This window comes from Bubalus bubalis, chromosome 24 (genome assembly GCF_019923935.1).
Source record: "Bubalus bubalis isolate 160015118507 breed Murrah chromosome 24, NDDB_SH_1, whole genome shotgun sequence".
Classification (NCBI taxonomy): Eukaryota; Metazoa; Chordata; class Mammalia; order Artiodactyla; family Bovidae; genus Bubalus; species Bubalus bubalis.
This window is the reverse complement of record NC_059180.1, coordinates 5,315,599-5,335,517: the sequence shown is the minus strand read 5'-3', so window position 1 is coordinate 5,335,517 and position 19,919 is coordinate 5,315,599. Positions and strand designations below refer to the sequence as shown.

The window sequence follows — 19,919 nt, the reverse complement described above, 5'->3', positions numbered from 1 at the left end:
AACTAGTGGAGCCAAACTGGTAATCAACAGGAAAGAAGACCTATTAATACATCTCCTTTCTCTGGGAGAAGATGAAAAATGCTTGTACTGTCTTCATAGTACATAATATTCTCTTCTGGATTCTGTTACTAGTTACATAGATGGATGTTTTCTGGAGCTAGATTTGCCTGTGCCATAGAGTTTTATTTGTGAATTTGCATTGTTCTAATTCCCTTACCATCCTTGATAACCTGATCCTAGTCAAAGCCTTGTCCTGCAAAAAAGAACTTTTGACTTCCTGCCAGATCATGATAGCATTCCCACACAGATGAAGAAGTAGACTTGTGTAAAATTTCTGCCCTCCAGAGACTTTCAAACCACCTAGGGAGATGAGATGTAAACATTCAACAAGTTATCTCATTAAATTATCACATGTTGCTCCAGATTTGTAAAATGACAAAGATGAGCCTTGAGAGTAGTGAATTTTTTTCTCTTTAAGTGATTTTTAACATAAAAATTGGGCTTCCCTGGTGGTTCAGATGGTAAAGAATCTTCCTACCATGCAAGAGACCCGAGTTCAATCCCTGGGTGGAGAAGATCCCCTGGAGAAGAAACTGGCAACCCACTCCAATATTCTTGCCTGGAGAATTCTATGGATGGAGGAGCCTGGCAGGCTACAGTCTATGGGGTCACAGAGTCAGACAGGACTGAAGTGACTTAGCTCACACACTGGTGTAGTATATATGCATATGTGTGCATTATATAAGATATTTGACAAGCTCTCAAGATATTTGATTATATTTACATGGACTGAGCGACTAACACTTTCACGTTCAACATAAAAAATAATCCTGAAAAAATCTGCCTTTGCCTGTTTCATGTCCTATTAATGTCCAATCAAAACAGATCACAACAGACTAGTACAGCCACTACAACTGCTAAAACCTAAAGTAGGAATTGACTACCTGTGCTTTTGCACAGGAAATAATTTGGAAATAATTTTTAAAGTTTTTATTTTAAGCTTTAATCCATAAATATGTTGTATGAAATCTTGACCCTGCTTGGGAATTTTCATTCATAAATCAGGACATTAATTGTACTTAAACAAATGCTTTTTAAATGAAATTAACCTTAATGTAACTTACATAGGGTTTCTCTGGTGGCTCAGTGGTAAAGAACTCACCTGCCAAGCAGCAGATGCCAGTTCAATCTGTGGGTTGGGAAGATCCCCTGGAGAAGGAAATGGCAACCCACTCCAGTATTCTTGCCTGGGAAATCCCACAGACAGAGGAGCCTGGCAGACTACAGTCCTTGGGATCACAAAGAGTCAGACACAGCTGAGCATGAAACACACACACATGTAGCTTAGATAATTCTTCATTTCTTAAATAATGCAGATGATTTAATGTAAATGTTAAACTAAAGTATGCGTGTGCTAAGTTGCTTTAGTTGTGTCCGACTATTGCCTATATATTTAACCCAATTTTAAATTAAAATATGTCTTCAGTCCACATGGACTTTTAAAACTTAATCTTTTCTGTGAAGCCTTTTACTGTACACTCCCCATCAGGCATGGTTGTTTATTTCCATCTCTGCTTATACAAATAGATGCTGCATACACCTCAAAGTATTGCATTTACCACACTGTCCTGTAATTTAAGTGTCTGTCTCCATTAGGAGACTGTGAGCAACTTGAGGACAGGGAATATATCTTCACAGTTTTGCATCTATAGTGTCAACTGTGATGCCTTAGCATGTAGAAGACACTCTGTCTTGCCTAAGTGTAACCGATGGATCAATGACCACTTTATTGTACAACTGGAACTTTTAACTTTCCCTGAAACCAAATTTATACAACTTTCTTCACAGATAATTTGTTAAGAATGACATTCTTTCTTTTGGTTATTCTCAAATAAAAGTGATGTTTATTAAACATAGAAACAATTGAATGGTACATATTTTTATCACATATACAATTTTTCATATACAGTTATTGTTTTAAATTTATTTTACTATCATATAAAACATACTTTTAAAACATAAGACATATAATTTGATAAATATATTCTCCAGCTTAGTATAAATGTTTAACATGGTGATGAGCCAACTTTGAGAAGAAAGTTGCTACAAAGCTAAGGCATGTGATTGCTTTTGAATGATTTTTTTTTTTCAAAATTTTGATTATGTATTTCATACAAAGGAATGCAAGTGAAAAACAGGTTTGATATTTTTCTTTTCTTTTTTTCCCTCTTTGAAACAATAAGATTCCTTCTCATACTTAATCTAAAGATGAAAGATTGTCAATTCAAAAGGAATGACATTTATTTTTAAAGGAGGAATATCTGCAACCTTAAGGACTGTAAGCTCCACACTACAAGGTGAAAGTGAAAGTCGCTCAGTCGTGTACGACTCTTCGTGTCCTCCTCTTTGCGATCCCATGGACTGTAGTCGGCCAGGCTCCCCTGTTCATGGAATTCTCCAGGCGAGAATACTGGACTGGGTAGCCGTTCCCTTCTCCAGGGGATCTTCCCAACCCAGGGACTGAACCCAAGTCTCCCGCATTGCAGACGGTTTCTTTACCGTGTGAGCCACCAAGAGTACCTCTGGAAAAGGTTAAAGATAACAAACCACAGAGATGCACATCACTCTTCCGAGGAGCCTAGAGGGGCCCCGGAAATGCCCCGAGGGGTGGGCACCGCAGGGAGCCGGTGACGCACTTCCGACTCGGGCTGTTCGTAATTTTTTGTCGCGGGATTTGACAGCTTCAGGTAGGGTGTCGCAAAGAGTCGGACACGACTGAGCGACTGAACTGAACTGAACTGAACTGAGGTAGGGTAGCGGTTTCTGGGTAGGAGGAGTCTGGGAGGGGCTCGGGGAGGTGGGATCTCGTTTAGGACCCGACAGTCGGCAGCCGCTTCTTTGGGGAGATCCGATGTGTTCTGCGGCTTCTTGCTGGGTTTACTGTCACCTCAGCTGAAGGTGGAACTCCGGGAAAGTGCGCACGAGCGAGAGAAGGATGAGTTGGAGCTGGACCGCAAGTCAAAGCACGATCGCCCCTCCGGCCCTAGGTGATGGACTTTGGACAGTGAAAGTGGAGGAAGACTCCCTCGGAAGTGGGGAGTCCGACCGGCCCTGGGACTGTCCGGATCCCGAAACTTTCCGATGTCATTTTAGGCAGTTCCGTTATCAGGAGGTGGCTGGACCGGAAGAGGCGCTGAGCCGGCTCAGGGAACTTTGTTGTCGATGGCTGAGGCCAGAGGTGCACTCGAAAGAGCAGATCCTGGAGCTGCTGGTGCTGGAGCAGTTCCTGACTATCCTGCCCCAGGAGATCCAAGCCTGGGTGCGGAAGCACTGCCCGCAGAGCGGGGAGGAGGCGGCCGCCCTGGTGCGGTCTCTTCAGAGGCAGCCTGCTGGGACCTCACGCCAGGTGAGGAGTGGAAGTGTTCTGGGAGTGGGGATGGAGGTGTGAGGGATGCTATGGGTTTCAGAAGTTCTTTACTTCCTTATTACATTTTGCGTGAACTTTAGGATGTGCATGAAACATTCTTTCCTTTGTAAGAAGCGGTAACATCCGTCCAGGAAGAGGTCCTTGAGTTGTAGACCTTTCCGCACGAAACTGGCACAGAAGTATTGTTTATTCAGTGTAAGACACCCTCGTGTCTAACTAGATTGTTTGGGAAAGAAAGATGTCAAGGTGGAAAGTGTCCTTAAACGATGTATAAGAACAGCAGTTCCTCACCACTTTGAATGTGAGCATCCTTTTACTTTTTAACGCTTTGGATGACTTCCTCCCTCCTCCCTCAATTGATAATGATACTGCAGAGAAGGAAGAGAGGCTGGAAATGGAGTTAATAATTGATCCTGCCTACATGATTAAGCCTCCATAAAATCACAAGAGTATGGGGTTGAGAGAGCTTCCCAGTTGGTATGCGCATCTACTTAAGTGGGAGGGTAACACAACCCTTCCCCCATCCCACCTCCAAGGGGAGGGAAGCTCCTGAGCTTAGGACCACCCCCCCTCCAGCCTTGCCCAATGCATCTCTTCCATCTGACTGTTGCTGTGCTTCTGACATAGACGTGAGAAGGGGGTAGAAAGAGTTAGCAATGGAGTTATATACTCTCCAATGAATCCAAAGAATGTCTGGAGGTTGTAAAGACCTCACCAGACCTACTCCCATAATTAACATTTTAAGATAACAGAATTAGTCAGAAGGTTTAATCCAGAGACTGTCCTCAGGCAGGATACATTATTATTATATAGTCCTTGTAAAGGCCAGACCCACTCCCATAATTTACATTTTAAAATAACAGGATTAACCAGGAGGTTTAATCCAGAGACTTAATCAGGCAGGATACATTATTGTTATATAATCTTAAGGAATGTAGAGGAAAAACAGCTTGTCCTTTCTTCCTCCTTGAGAATTCCAGACCCCTCTCTCCTTGCGGACGCCTAGACTTCTTATCAACCTGCCTAGGAAATGACTCTCTCATTCCCCTCTTTTCTTTTAGGAGAATTATGTTGCCAAGGGAAAGGGGCATCGTTCTTGTTCCATAACTACTTCCTGCTGTTTAGGGGTGTGGTCCCTAAATAGTTGAGGCAACATATTCTTCTAACCCTCGTATTGAGGGTCTCTGATCCAGGGGCCCCAAGTAATAGTTGGAGGAGGCAGTGGCACTCATAGGAGCTTGGACAACCATTTGTAACTTAAAAGCTTTTAGATGGTTAGAAAACTCCATTATACAGTTACAGACGTAAGGCAAAATAGTCATTAAACCAAGTTAAAATCAAAATGAAAAGTCACATTATGTCCATAGTTAAATCAGTCTGTTAAGGTTGTTAGATGTCATCAGTTTAAGAAGAGGCATCACGTGCGATTGTTGAAGGTATTTGCAGACTTTGAGAAAGTCTTTTCCTTGAAGTGGAGATGTCCACCCTGGGAATCCTTCCACTGATGAAGAGGGGAGTGCTCCACAGACCCAGCAGTTAGACTGTGAAATGCTGCATAGGAGTGAGCCCAAGACAGGAAGGCATTGTCTTGAGGATCAAATGGCAGACTCAGGATTTTTGGAGTCAGCAGAAGTAGGCTCACATAGATTATCAGGCCCAGCCTTCCCAGAGGGGCTCGAGGGATTGGCCCCCAGATCCCAATGTTTTTATGAGGACCTCAGTTCCTGGCTCAAATAGAGACTTGCTTGACTCAGAGACTGGGTCAGGAGTCGTCTCCTGGAGTTCTGTTAATGCCTGTTGAAAAGCTGAGAGCTGAGTTACATAACTAGTTAATTCCAAGGCTTAAGGGTCTATAACAATGTTTGATATTTAAGAAGCCTACTGTCATCCAAATATTAACCTTAGAATTTAAGATTCCATTCACAACATGAGAAGTCAGTACAGTAAGGTTTCATCCACTAATTATTTTTAAAGCTTCCGCTGCCCCAATTACTCTTAGGCAGTGGGGCCACCCACGTGAAATTACATCTAATTCTCTGCTTAGATAAGCAGTAGGTTGCTGGTGAGGCCCTTGGGGTTGTGTCAAAACTCCCAAGACCATACCTTTTCTTTCAGTGACAAATTAAATTCTGACCCTGTGGCCAAGCTCAGAGTGGGAGCTTGCAGGGGAGCAGTCTGAAGAACCTTAAAAGCCTTTTGAGTATCTGGAGACCAAACCAGTTTGTCGGTTCGGGCCTGCTAAGTTGCAGCTATCAGATTAGATCAGATCAGTTGCTCAGTCGTGTCCGACTCTTTGCGACCCCATGAATCGCAGCACACCAGGCCTCCCTGTCCATCACCAACTCCCGGAGTTCACCCAGACTCACGTCCATCGAGTCAGTGATGCCATCCAGCCATCTCATCCTCTGTCATCCCCTTCTCCTCCTGCCCCCAATCCCTCCCAGCATCAGAGTCTTTTCCAATGAGCCAACTCTTTGCATGAGGTGGCCAAAGTACTGGAGTTTCAGCTTTAGCATCATTCCTTCCAAAGAAATCCCAGGGCTGATCTCCTTCAGAATGGACTGGTTGGATCTCCTTGCAGTCCAAGGGACTCTCAAGAGTCTTCTCCAACACCACAGTTCAAAAGCATCAATTCTTCAGCGCTCAGCCTTCTTCACAGTCCAACTCTCACATCCATACATGACCACAGGAAAAACCATAGCCTTTGACTAGACGAACCTTTGTTGGCAAAGTAATGTCTCTGCTTTTGAATATGCTGTCTAGGTTGGTCATAACTTTCCTTCCAAGGAATAAGCGTCTTTTAATTTCATGGCTGCAGTCACCATCTGCAGTGATTTTGGAGCCCAAAAAAATAAAGTCTGACACTGTTTCCACTGTTGCCCCATCTATTTCCCCTAAAGTGATGGGACCGGATGCCATGATCTTCGTTTTCTGAATGTTGAGCTTTAAGCCAACTTTTTCACTCTCCACTTTCACTTTCATCAAGAGGCTTTTTAGTTCCTCTTCACTTTCTGCCATAAGGGTGGTGTCATCTGCATATCTGAGGTTATTGATATTTCTCCCAGCAATCTTGATTCCAGCTTGTGTTTCTTCCAGTCCAGCATTTCTCATGATGGACTCTGCATAGAAGTTAAATAAGCAGGGTGACAATAGACAGCCTTGACGTACTCCTTTTCCTATTTGGAACCAGTCTGTTGTTCCATGTCCAGTTCTAACTGTTGCTTCCTGACCTGCATACAGGTTTCTCAAGAGGCAGGTCAGGTGGTCTGGTATTCCCATCTCTTTCAGAATTTTCCACAGTTTATTGTGATCCACACAGTCAAAGGCTTTGGCATAGTCAATAAAGCAGAAATAGATGTTTTTCTGGAACTCTCTTGCTTTTTCCATGATCCAGCGGATGTTGGCAATTTGGTCTCTGGTTCCTCTGCCTTTTCTAAAACCAGCTTGAACATCAGGAAGTTCACGGTTCACATATTGCTGAAGCCTGGCTTGGAGAATTTTGAGCATTACTTTACTAGCGTGTGAGATGAGTGCAATTGTGCGGTAGTTTGAGCATTCTTTGGCATTGCCTTTCTTTGGGATTGGAATGAAAACTGACCTTTTCCAGTCCTGTGGCCACTGCTGAGTTTTCCAAATGTGCTGGCATATTGAGTGCAGCACTTTCACAGCATCATCTTTCAGGATTTGGAATAGCTCAACTGGAATTCTATCACCTCCACTAGCTTTGTTCGTAGTGATGCTTTCTAAGGCCCACTTGACTTCACATTCCAGGATGTCTGGCTCTATAAAGGCTGGGCAAGTTCCCCCGTAACCCGGAATCCAATTACAGTAGCCTGTGAGTTCCAAAATTCCTCTCAGTTGTCGTAAAGTCATAGGTAGGGGATGATTTAGTATAGGTTTAATTCTATAGGGCCTATGGCCCTAGTCCCTTCTGATATGATTAGGCCCAGATATCTAACAGATTGTTGACAAAGCTGAGCCTTTTCTCTTGATTCCTTGTAACTGCAGCCTGCCAGAAAGTTTAAGAAATCTTCTGAGGCTCATGAACAAGCTTCCTCTGTCTCAGCACAGAGCAAAATACCATCTACATATTGTTACATCACTGCTTCGGAGCTATTAAAAGTTTTGTAAATCCCATGACAAACTTTGTCCAAATAAGGGAGGACTGTCACGAAATCCCTGGGGCAAAACTGTCCAGGTTAACTGAGAAGCTGACTGCGTAGGGTCTTCAAAGGCAAAGAGAAATTGACTTTCCTCCGCAAAGGCACTGAATAGAAGACATCTTTCAAATCAATTACTGAGAAATATTTGGCTCGTTCAGGAATTTCAGACAATAGAGTACAAGGATTAGGCACCAAGGGGTGTAAAGGAACTACAACCTCATTTATTATTCGTAAATCTTGAACTAGTCTCCATTTACCATTTGATTTCTTTATACCCAAAATAGGAGTGTTGTATGGACTGTTACATGGAATCAATAGCCCTTGCTCCTTTAAATTCTCGATGATGGGTTTTAACCCTTCCTTAACCTCAGGTTTCACTGGATACTGCTTCTTATGTGGAAATAAGTGCGGGTTTTTGAGCTTGACAACTACAGGAATAGCATTTTGTGCTCAACCCACAGATTTTCCATCAGCCCATACTCTAGGATTTATATTTTGTTCAATTAAAGGGAGAGAAAGGGAGGGCTCCATATTCATGAAAACAGAGGCATGGACCTTGCTCAGTATATCCCTCCCCAAAGGGGATGAGGGAGACTCTGGCACGATCAGAAACACGTGCGAAAATAGCAAAGAATCCCAGTCACAACTGACAGAAACACTGAAGTAATACCTTTTGGCTCATCCAGACAGTCCCGTTACGGAAGCGGATCAGGAAGAAAGTGGGCCACGGGCTTCAGTAAGCAGGGAGTAAGTTGCCCCAGTATCTAAAAGTAAATCAACAGATTGCCCCCACACACAGTTATTGATACCCGGGGTTCCTCAGGTGTAATTAGGACTGGAGCTTGTGTGGGGACCCCCGGGCACATTTAGTCCTGATTGTCTTGAGAGTCTGACCCCTGAAACCTACGCCTCTGGGGGCAGTCTCTCCTCCAGTGTGGTCCCTTGCAGACCGGACATGGAGCCAGGGGCGGCTTAGATGCCTGAGGGCAATCCCACTTGAGGTGCCCCTCCTTTCCACAGTAATAGCAAGCCCATCCCTTTTCACCTGGGCCCCTCTGGGCATTTTTCTCAGGCTGTTTAACAACTGTTCTCATAGCTATTGTGAGGGCTTCCGCCTGTTCCTTTGTCCTTTTCTACCTTTCTTTCTTTTCCTCAAATTCCCTACCATAATAGACTGAGCCAGTTGTAACATTATCTAAAGACTGATTTGGTCCATACACCCATTTTAATAGCTTACAGCGGATATCTGGAGCTGACTGAGTGAGAAATCTATCCTTTAAGATCACTTTTCCCTCTTCACTTTTGGGATCAATCTCAGTGAATCTGCGAAGGGCTTCTCTCAGTCTATCTAGGAATTTACCAGGAGCTTCCTTCTCCTGTTCTGTGTTTGCCAATTTGCCATAGTTTAAAGGCTTAGCACGTGCCTGCCTGAGTCCTTCAAGAATGCATCTGACAAAATGACTCTGATCCCATCTTCCTTTAGCTGTGTTGTAGTCCCAGTCTGGTTCTGTAGTTGGGACCGCCTAATTCCCAGTGGGGAGGGCCGCTATCTCGTCCTCCCTCTTCCCTACTGATTCATTACCAAGCCATTCATCTCCATAAGCAACCGCTTTTCCCAAAACTCAACTCTTTGAGTCAGGAGTCAGCATTTGTCCCAAAATATACACCCTTCCAAGTAAGGTCATAAACCAGAGTAACACCTTTAAAAGCTCTAATATATTTTTCTGGGTCCTCTAAATAGTCTCCCAGATCCTCCTTAATTCTTTGCATTTCTTGATAAGAAAAGGCTTACTAATATTAACTCTCATAGACTGATTATTTCTCCCGGTGGGTGCTTCATGAAGAGGCAACAGCTTGTGTGGCTGTTCCTCAGTCTCTGGCTGCTCTGCGCATATGATCCCAGGAATAGATTGGAGAAACCTGCTTTTCTTTATCTCTTTGTCTCCTGTCCTCCTTCTCATCTAGCAAACTAGGAGGACTGGAGGGAGCTGAAGGAGTCACACCCAAATTTATACCCTTAGGACATAAGTCTGGTATATTTCACAGAGAGAAAAAGGTCAACACGTAGGCTACTTCTACCCATTTCCCTTGTTTTCTACATAACCGGTCTAATTGTAAAACAGAATTAAGAGAACCTCCAATGGATACCGTGGCCATGCAGTATCACATAGGAAGACCACGTGTGTCTTCTTTAAGCCCTGGGGATCAAAACTATCCCAGTTTTTCAGGATACAGTTCACAGGATGAGGCTAGAATTATTAGCTCCCATCTTGTCCTGAAGAATCCCAGACGAGCCCCCAAGATGAAAGGTTGTTGCTGAATCATGCAAAGACACCAGGATTCTTGGCCTCTGGAGAAGAATTCTATCCATTCAATCCGGGGCCATAGGCAAGACTTGATCGCTCAGAGCTTTTGTGTAATAAAGTTTTATTAAAGTATAAAGGAGATAGAGAAAGCTTCTGACATAGACATGAGAAGGGGGTAGAAAGAGTACCCCCTTGCTAGCCTTAGCAATGGAGTTAAATACTCTCCAGTGAATCCAAAGAATGTCTGGAGGTTGTAAAGACCTCACCAGATCTACTCCCATAATTAACATTTTAAGATAACAGAATTAGTCAGAAGGTTTAATCCAGAGACTGTCCTCAGGCAGGATAGATTATTGTTATATAATCTTAAGGAATGTAGAGGAAAAAAAGTTTGTCCTTTCTTCCTCCTTGAGAATTTCGGACCCCTCTCTCCTTGCGGACGCCTAGACTTCTTATCAACCTGCCTAGGAAATGACTCTCTCACTGGGACGGCAGGTGCTGAGGGGAGGTCTCATGTTGTTACAGGGGTTGGTGACAGTCCAGGATGTGGCCGTGTCTCTAACCTGGGAGGAGTGGGAGCGTCTGGACCCAGCACAGAAGCACTTCTTCAGGGAGAGTGCACCGAAGGATCATGGAAATGCAGTCTCACCAAGTAAGTGCTGGGCCTCTGCCTGTCTCCAGCTGGGTGTGACTGGTGGAGGGCTTGCTTCAGAAAATCCCTGAGCCAGGCTGCCATTCACAGAGATTGAGAGCCTTCAAGCCCCTTTTGTGACTGAGGCAAGACTTTCTGTTCTATATTGTTAGGTGATAGATTCAGCTTTTTATTTTGCTGCATATATTACAGCCATAGCACCAGGTGAAGCTCTGTGTACCCCCTCGAAAGCTATCCCCTCACTCCTCCAGAAGTGACCAATATCCTGACTTACCATTTCTATGCCTGTTTTATATTCTTTCTACATATACATGTAGCCACATATACACTTGTGTATCAGTTCAGTTCAGTCGCTCGGTTGTGTCCGACTCTTTGCGACCCCATGAATCACAGCACACCAGGCCTCCCTGTCCATCACCAACTCCCGGAGTTCACCCAGACTCACGTCCATCGAGTCAGTGATGCCATCCAGCCATCTCATCCTCTGTCATCCCCTTCTCCTCCTGCCCCCAATCCCTCCCAGCATCAGAGGCTTTTCCAATGAGTCAACTCTTTGCATGAGGTGGCCAAAGTACTGGAGTTTCAGCTTTAGCATCATTCCTTCCAAAGAAATCCCAGGGCTGATCTCCTTCAAAATGGACTGGTTGGATCTCCTTGCAGTCCAAGGGACTCTCAAGAGTCTTCTCCAACACCACAGTTCAAAAGCATCAATTCTTCAGCGCTCAGCCTTCTTCACAGTCCAACTCTCACATCCATACATGACCACAGGAAAAACCATAGCCTTTGACTAGACGAACCTTTGTTGGCAAAGTAATGTCTCTGCTTTTGAATATGCTATCTAGGTTGGTCATAACTTTCCTTCCAAGGAGTAAGCGTCTTTTAATTTCATGGCTGCAGTCACCATCTGCAGTGATTTTGGAGCCCAGAAAAATAAAGTCTGACACTGTTTCCCCATCTATTTCCCATGAAGTGATGGGACCAGATGCCATGATCTTCGTTTTCTGAATGTTGAGCTTTAAGCCAACTTTTTCACTCTCCACTTTCACTTTCATCAAGAGGCTTTTTAGTTCCTCTTCACTTTCTGCCATAAGGGTGGTGTCATCTGCATATCTGAGGTGATTGATATTTCTCCCGGCAATCTTGATTCCAGCTTGTGTTTCTTCCAGTCCAGCATTTCTCATGATGGACTCTGCATAGAAGTTAAATAAGCAGGGTGACAATATATAGCCTTGACATACTCCTTTTCCTATTTGGAACCAGTCTGTTGTTCCATGTCCAGTTCTAACTGTTGCTTCCTGACCTGCATACAGGTTTCTCAAGAGGCAGGTCAAGTGGTCTGGTATTCTCATCTCTTTCAGAATTCTCCACAGTTTATTGTGATCCACACAGTCAAAGGCTTTGGCATAGTCAATAAAGCAGAAATAGATGTTTTTCTGGAACTCTCTTGCTTTTTCCATGATCCAGCGGATGTTGGCAATTTGGTCTCTGGTTCCTCTGCCTTTTCTAAAACCAGCTTGAACATCAGGAAGTTCACGGTTCACATATTGCTGAAGCCTGGCTTGGAGAATTTTGAGCATTACTTTACTAGCGTGTGAGATGAGTGCAATTGTGCGGTAGTTTGAGCATTCTTTGGCATTGCCTTTCTTTGGGATTGGAATGAAAACTGACCTTTTCCAGTCCTGTGGCCACTGCTGAGTTTTCCAAATGTGCTGGCATATTGAGTGCAGCACTTTCACAGCATCATCTTTCAGGATTTGGAATAGCTCAACTGGAATTCCATCACCTCCACTAGCTTTGTTCGTAGTGATGCTTTCTAAAGCCCACTTGACGTCACATTCCAGGATGTCTGGCTCTAGGTGAGTGATCACATCATCGTGATTATCTGGGTCGTGAAGATCTTTTTTGTACAGTTCTTCTGTGTATTCTTGCCACCTCTTCTTAATATCTTCTGCTTCTGTTAGGTCCATACCATTTCTGACCTTTATCGAGCTCATCTTTGCACAAAATGCTCCCTTCGTATCTCTAATTTTCTTGAAGAGATCTCTAGTCATTCCCATTCTGTTGTTTTCCTCTATTTCTTTGCATTGATCGCTGAAGAAGGCTTTCTTATCTCTTCTTGCTATTCTTTGGAACTCTGCATTCAGATGCTTATATCTTTCCTTTGCTCCTTTGCTTTTCACTTCTCTTCTTTTCACAGCTATTTGTAAGGCCTCCCCAGGCAGCCATTTGCTTTTTTGCATTTCTTTTCCACGGGGATGGTCTTGATCCCTGTCTCCTGTACAGTGTCATGAACCTCATTCCATAGTTCATCAGGCACTCTATGTATCAGATCGAGGCCCTTAAATCTATTTCTCACTTCCACTCTATAATCATAAGGGATGAACAGTATGAAAAGGCAAAATGATAGGATACTGAAAGAGGAACTCCCCAAGTCAGTAGGTGCCCAATATGCTACTGGAGATCAGTGGACAAATACCTCCAGAAAGAATGAAGGAATGGAGCCAAAGCAAACACAATACCCAGCTGTGGGTGTGACTGGTGATAGAAGCAAGGTCCGATGCTGTAAAGAGCAATATTGCATAGGAACCTGGAATGTCAGGTCCATGAATCAAGGCAAATTGGAAGTAGTCAAACAAGAAATGGCAAGAGTGAATGTCATGGCTGTCTAGGATTCAGTGAACTGAAATGGACTGGAATGGGTGAATTTAACTCAGATGACCATTATATCTACTACTGCGGGCAGGAATCCCTCAGAAGAAATGGAGTAGCCATCATGGTCAACAAAAGAGTCCGAAATGCAGTACTTGGATGCAATCTCAAAAACGACAGAATGATCTCTGTTTGTTTCCAAGGCAAACCATTCAATATCACTCTGTGTATGCATATATATAAATGTATGTAAACATATATAGTATTTTGACATGTTTTTATGGTATATATACATTGTATTCGGAGAAGGCAATGGCAACCCACTGTAGTACTCTTGCCTGGAAAATCCCATGAACAGAGGAGCCTGGTAGGCTGCAGTCCACGGGGTCGCAAAGAGTCAGACACGACTGAGCGACTTCAGTTTCACTTTTCACTTTCATGCATTGGAGAAGGAAATGGCAACCCACTCCAGTGTTCTTCCTGGAGAACCCCAGGGACCGGGGAGCCTGGTGGGCTGCCGTCTGTGGGGTCACACAGAGTCGGACATGACTGAAGCGACTTAGCAGCAGCCTCAGCATACGTTGTATTACTGTATGGTTCTTTTGCACCTTGCCTTTTTTTCTCCACATTTTTGGGATTTTTAGCCATGTTGATACATGTAGCTCTAGTTTATTCATTTTAACATCTCTATATATTTCATCCTAATATTCACTTATCCATTCTGTCAACAGATGTTAAGGCTTCTAGTTTTTCACTATTACACAGAGTATTATGCCAATCGTTCTTGTCTGTTTCTCCCTGTGTTCTTATGAAGTGGGGTTAGGGGAAGAGAGATGGGTTGGTGGGTGTAGACACAAGTATAAAAGGAAAGAAACAAGATTTGTACAGGTAAACACATTTGACAGGTTAATTAAAATAATTTAACTTCAGGAGTGGTTTCATAGAGAACATGAAAAGGGCTTTGGGGGCGTTGTTTCTCTGCTAGCAGTTTCTTAATCACTCCTGCCAGGGGATGAAATGTCAGCAACTCGTATTTTAATATTTCAGGTTCGGAAACCAGAATTGAGAACAAAGAGTTGATTCCAAAGCAAGAAATTCTAGAAGTGGAGCTTCAAGGGCAGCTACAAGGATTTCAGGAGAAGGCTCCCCTATCTTCTGAGTGTGGTGATGCCCAGGACAGGAGAGAGAAGTCCTTGGGAGACCCCTCATCGCTAAAACGTGAAAATTCTCCTGAAGATCAGGGAGTCACCCACATCTCAGATCTCAGGAATGGTCCCAGCGAAGAAGGAGACGTCAAAAACAAAGAATTCAGGACCAGTGCTGAGAGTTCAGACTTTGTTCCTGGTCAGTACGTCCCAACAGCAAGGAGACCCGTCACTGGGGATGAATATGGGAACAACTGCCAACACAGGTTAGACATAGTGAAACCTCATGAATCTCTCAACAGTGAGGAAAATCGCCATCATTCGGGCCTATTTGAGACTCAGAGGTGGTTCCATGAAGAAAGACCTTACACATGTGACAGCTGTGAGAAGAGCTTCAAACAGCGTTCCGACCTCCTTAAACACCATCGAATCCACACTGGGGAGAGGCCCTATGGGTGTTCTGTGTGTGGGAGGCGCTTCAGTCAGAGCGCCACCCTCATTAAACACCAGAGGACACACACCGGTGAGAAGCCGTACACGTGTCCCAAGTGTGGGGACAGCTTCCGACAGAGCTCAAATCTCAGTCGACATCAGAGAACCCACCTGGGGGAGAAGCACTATACCTGTAACAACTTCAGGGAAACCTGCCACACCTCCAGCCATTTTAGTCAGCAGAGGACACACAATGAGGAGCGACCCTACTTGTGTGAGGAGTGCGACAAGAGCTTCAAACGCTGCTCCGACCTCTCCAAACACCAGAGGATCCACACCGGCGAGAAGCCCTACGGGTGTCCTGTGTGTGGGAGGCGCTTCAGTCAGAGCGCGACCCTCATTAAACACCAGCGGACACACACCGGAGAGAAGCCCTACACGTGTCCCAGGTGTGGGGACAGCTTCCGACAGAGCTCACACCTCAGCCGGCATCAGAGAACCCACCTAGGGGAGAAGCACTACACGTGTAAGGAGTGCGGGGAGAACTGCCGCACCTCCAGTCGTTTTAGACACCAGAGGACACACAAGGGGGAGCGACCCCACACGTGTGAGGAGTGCAACAAGAGCTTCAAACGCTCTTCCGACCTCTCCAAACACCAGAGGATCCACACCGGCGAGAAGCCCTACGGGTGTTCTGTGTGCGGGAAGCACTTCAGTCAGAGCGCGACCCTCATTAAACACCGGAGAACTCACACCGGAGAGAAACCTTACAGATGTCTCGACTGTGGGGGCAGCTTCAGACAGAGCTCACACCTCGTCCGACACCAAAGAATCCACAGAAATAAAGTCCCATCATTTTGACCTGCTTCTGCATGAGTCATTTTATTCCATTCTCTTTCCCTCCTTCTCTTTCTCTCTTTCCAGAAACTATATTCTTTGGAGTATTTCAGTAATCATGGATTGTATTGCCTTTTGCCATCACACCCAAGATAGACTGAGTTCAACTAGTCTCGGGATGCCCTTTGAGAGCCTGTTGCCCTGAAGGAGGAGGGTCTGAGTCAGGAGCACCCCCCTCTCCCCAGAACATACTTTCAGCAAGAGCAAAGATGGCCCATCAGAGTTCTGCCCTTGTCACTCTTCAGGGACCTCCACTTTCGGACTAAACCTTTTTTCTTTTTCTTTTGAACTTTTTATCTTGTATTGGGGGATAGCTGATTAACAATGTTGGGATAGTTTCAGAGGAACACTGAAGGGACTCAGCCATGCATATACATGTACCCATTCTCCCCCGAACTCCCCTCCCATCCAGGCTGCCACATACCATTGAACAGAGACAGTTCCATGTGCTATAGTAGGTCTTTGTTGGTTATTCATTTTAAATATAGCAGTGTGTATGTTGCAGGAAGGGGGACCCCTTCCAGGGCCTGAAACTGGGCTCTTGTCTAACACATGTCTCATGTCATAACTCATTGTCTAACAATGAATTGTCCAAGGAGACACATGTGCTGACAAAGCAAGAGATTTTATTGGGAAAGGGCACCTGGGTGGAGAGCAGTAGGGTAAGGGAACCCAGGAGAACCGCTCTGCCGTGTGGCTCACAGTCTCGGGTTTTATGGTGATGGGATTAGTTTCTGGTGGCACACGCATCACTCAGCCAAGATGGATGCTAGTGAGAGGGATTCTGGGAAGTGGACGGACACACGGTGTCTCCTTTTGACCTTTCCCAAACTCTTCTGGTTGGTGGTGGCTTATCAGTTCTGTATTCCTTATCAGGATCTCCTGTCATAAAACAACTCATGCAAATAGTTACTATGGTGCCTGGCCAGGTGGGCGGTTTCAATCAGTGTGCTTCCCCTAACATGTACATGACCTTCCCAAACTCCCTAACTATCCCTCTCCGCCAGTAACCATAAGTTCATTTCATGTCTGTGAGTCTCTGTTTTATAAGTTCAAAATATTTTTTTTAATGAAAGTGAGTCCTTTTTTTTTTTTTTTAGTACTGATCTCCATGGGATTTATTTACTTCTTTAGAAATGTGGTATCTCAGTGCCCTGACCAGGGATCGAACCCGCACCCCCTGCATTGGAAGGTGAAGACTTAACTGCTGGACCACCAGGGAAGTCCCTATTTATATATTTTTGAATTGTGATATTCCACCAAAAAATATGGACAAGTTTATTGTGAAGTATTGCCAACATACAGGCAAGCATAGACTAGAACAATTTTAAAGAACGTTCACAAATACACCACACAGATGAATCAATTCTTGAATAGGACATATTTGCTTCATATCATTTTTAAGGAAATAACACACTTGTAATAAATACCATGTATACTCATGAGCCCTCCCTAAACCCATTCCCCTCACCTTCAAGCTGACTCATTACCCAAGAAGATGACATGTCTGTAGTTGTCCAGCATCACGTCCCTGTAGAGGGCCTTCTAAGCCCGGTCCAGCGTGTCCCACCCTTGCCTGGTGAAGTACAGAGCCTTGTCCTCAAAGGACAGCAACCCCCGGAAACACAGAGTGATTATAGCCGCAGCTCCTACCACAGCTTTGTGGGCCACAGTATTATTATTGTCCTACAGCCGAGGCTCATCCAGTGAATTAGCAGACTCAGGGCTCAACTCGTCTCCAACCCTCAGGTCACGCATGTTCTTTCTTCCACACTAGAGTCACACGTGTTCTCTCTGGAAGGACACATGGTCAGTATGTGAGGCTTCTCTGGCCGTTTGGTCTCTGCTGTGGTCACTGAACTCTACTCTGGCAGCATAGACAACAGGAGAGTGGACGGTTGTGGCTGTGACCCCATAAAACTGCTCCCGGGTCCAGGTGAGTTCGCTGACCCTGCTCTGTGCGCTCCCACCTTCCTCATCACACGGTTCTGCCCAGTTCTCATACAAAAGAGACAGAGCCTTCCCAGGAGGACACCGAGAACGGGGCAGTGTGCAGGCTGCTCCCATAGGGATGGACAGGCTACTGGGACTCACTGGCAGAAGCTTCTGGGCTGGCTGTCATGGTACCACTATCTGCCAGGTCTGAAGAGGGAGGAAGGGAGGGCTCACTGGGATCCAGAAAGTTAGAGGAGCAAGACTGGAGCCTGGGCCTCAGGGGAGGCAAAGACCTTCCCTGTGTGGTCCTCACCCCTCCTCTCCTCACCCCTTGGGCCCTGAGGTCAGAGGTCATTCTCTCTTGTCTCCTCCAGGGTCTTAAGCAAATGAGTCTTTTCCCTTTTCCCCTTTGTGATATTGTGATTTAAATAAGAAATGTATATTTGGTCTTCCTGCCTGTTTCTGGCACAGAGTTCCTGAAGTGCTTGGAATTTCTTAGGGGATAAGTGCAGAGGAGCATCTTTTAATACTTGGGCTTTTCCGTTTGGTTTTTTATTTATTTTTGGCTGTGTTGGCTCTTCATTGCTGCACATGGGCTTTCTCTAACTGAGGCAAGCAAGGGTTCCTCTGTTATGGTGTGCAGACTTCTCATTGCAGTGGCTTCTCTAGTTGCGGAGCACAGGCTTTAGGTGCGCAGGCTCCGTAGTTGTGGTGCACCGGCTTAGTTGCTCCACAGCATATGGGATCTTCCTGGACCAGGGATCGAATCTGTGTCCCATGCATTGGCAAGAAGATTCTTATCCACTGTGCCACCAGCCATCAGGGAAGTCCTCCTCAATTTCTGAAGTAGCTGCACAGCCACACAGGTGAGATAAGCATGTTATCATAACAAATCCCTCAACATCTGAGTTTTATGTTAGAACTTTCACCCCTAGCACCTGATGGGAGGGGACAGGCTGGGGTTCAGTCAGTCCCCAGAGGTCAATGACTCGCCCATCACACCTACACAAGGAACCCCCATAAAAATGCAGACACTGGTTGCTGAACTGGTGGAGGTGCTGGGGGCGTGCCCAGAGAGGATTGGAAGCTCTACTGCCCTGCCCCCTGCATCCTGAGCATCTCTTCCATCTGGCTGATCCTGAGTTCTATCCTTTTACAATGAACCAGTGATAAGTAAACTGTTTTTCTCAATATTTATTTATTTGGCTGCGTCAGATCTTAGTTGCAGCAGGCGGGATCTAGTTTCCTGACCAGGGATTGAAACTGAGCCCACTGAACTGGGAGCTGTGGGGGTCTTAGCCACTGGACCACCAGGGAAGTCTCTAAACTGTTATTTCTGAGTTCTGTGAGCCACTCTAGCATCAGTGGAATCTGGTCAGGGAACTAAGATTCCACATGCCTTCAAGCAACTAAACTCTGAAGGGTGCCACACTGAAAGATCCTGCAAGCCGCAACTAAGACCCAATGCAGCCAAATACGTTTTTTTTAGGTAGTATGCATTCTGAAGTTGTTGTATATTCTATAAAGTATTCTATATATGTCAATCAATTCAAGATTGTAGACAGTGTGGTTCAGATATTCTATGTCTTTAATATTTTGTCTAGTTGTTCTATCAACTTCTGAAAATGGAGTGTTAAAATTTCCAATTATAAAATTGCCCACTTTTCTTTTTTTTTATTTATTTCTGCCAGTTTTTACTTTGTGATTTTGGAGGTTGTGATGTTAAGCACATAATATGTTAATAACCCAGAATTCTAAATTTTGTGTATAACATTAAAATCGCATTCATAATTGTAACCCAATTACACATTAAACAATTACTCACCTTGGTGAATTGATCCTTTTATCATCATAAAATCCTTCTATATCTAAGATAATATCCCTGTTCTTGAATTCTATTTTATCTGATATTAATATATCCACTCCAGCTTTCTTATGATTAGTGTTTTCATTGTATATTCTTTTTCATCTTTTGAATTTTCTGTATTTAAAGTATCTTTTACATAAATCAGGCCAATGTTTTTTTAGCTCAGTCTCCCAAATGATACCTAATCAAACTTAGAAGCTTTAGCACAGCAAACTATAAGAAAAATGAAAAGACAGACTGCTATATAATTTTTGCAAATTATGCGATCAACAAGGACCTACTTTCCAAAATATACAAACAGCTCATACAACTCAATAACAAAATACCAAACAATCCAACCAAAAAAATGGGCAGATGATCTAAATAGACATTTCTTCAAGGAAGACATCCAAATGGCCAACAGGCACATGAAAAGATGCTCGATATTGCTAGTCATAGCAACATTT

The 19,919-nt window shown here is 44.4% G+C and overlaps 1 protein-coding gene across 2 annotated transcripts; it reads left to right on the top strand.

Annotated features, from left to right (window-relative positions):
• Positions 1-1,223: 1,223 nt before the first annotated feature.
• On the top strand, positions 1,224-15,640 carry ZNF394 (zinc finger protein 394). Of its 2 annotated transcripts, XM_006041303.4 has the most exons (3): positions 1,224-3,406; positions 10,422-10,548; positions 14,245-15,640. In XM_006041303.4, exons 1-3 carry the CDS (start codon positions 2,996-2,998, stop codon positions 15,633-15,635), a joined length of 1,929 nt encoding a protein of 642 aa, XP_006041365.3. In that variant the 5' UTR covers positions 1,224-2,995; the 3' UTR covers positions 15,636-15,640. The 2 variants fall into 2 exon arrangements, with proteins under 2 accessions (XP_006041365.3, XP_006041366.3); XM_006041304.4 differs by lacking the exon at positions 10,422-10,548 and having other exon boundaries at positions 3,071-3,406.
• The last annotated feature ends 4,279 nt before the right edge of the window (positions 15,641-19,919 follow it).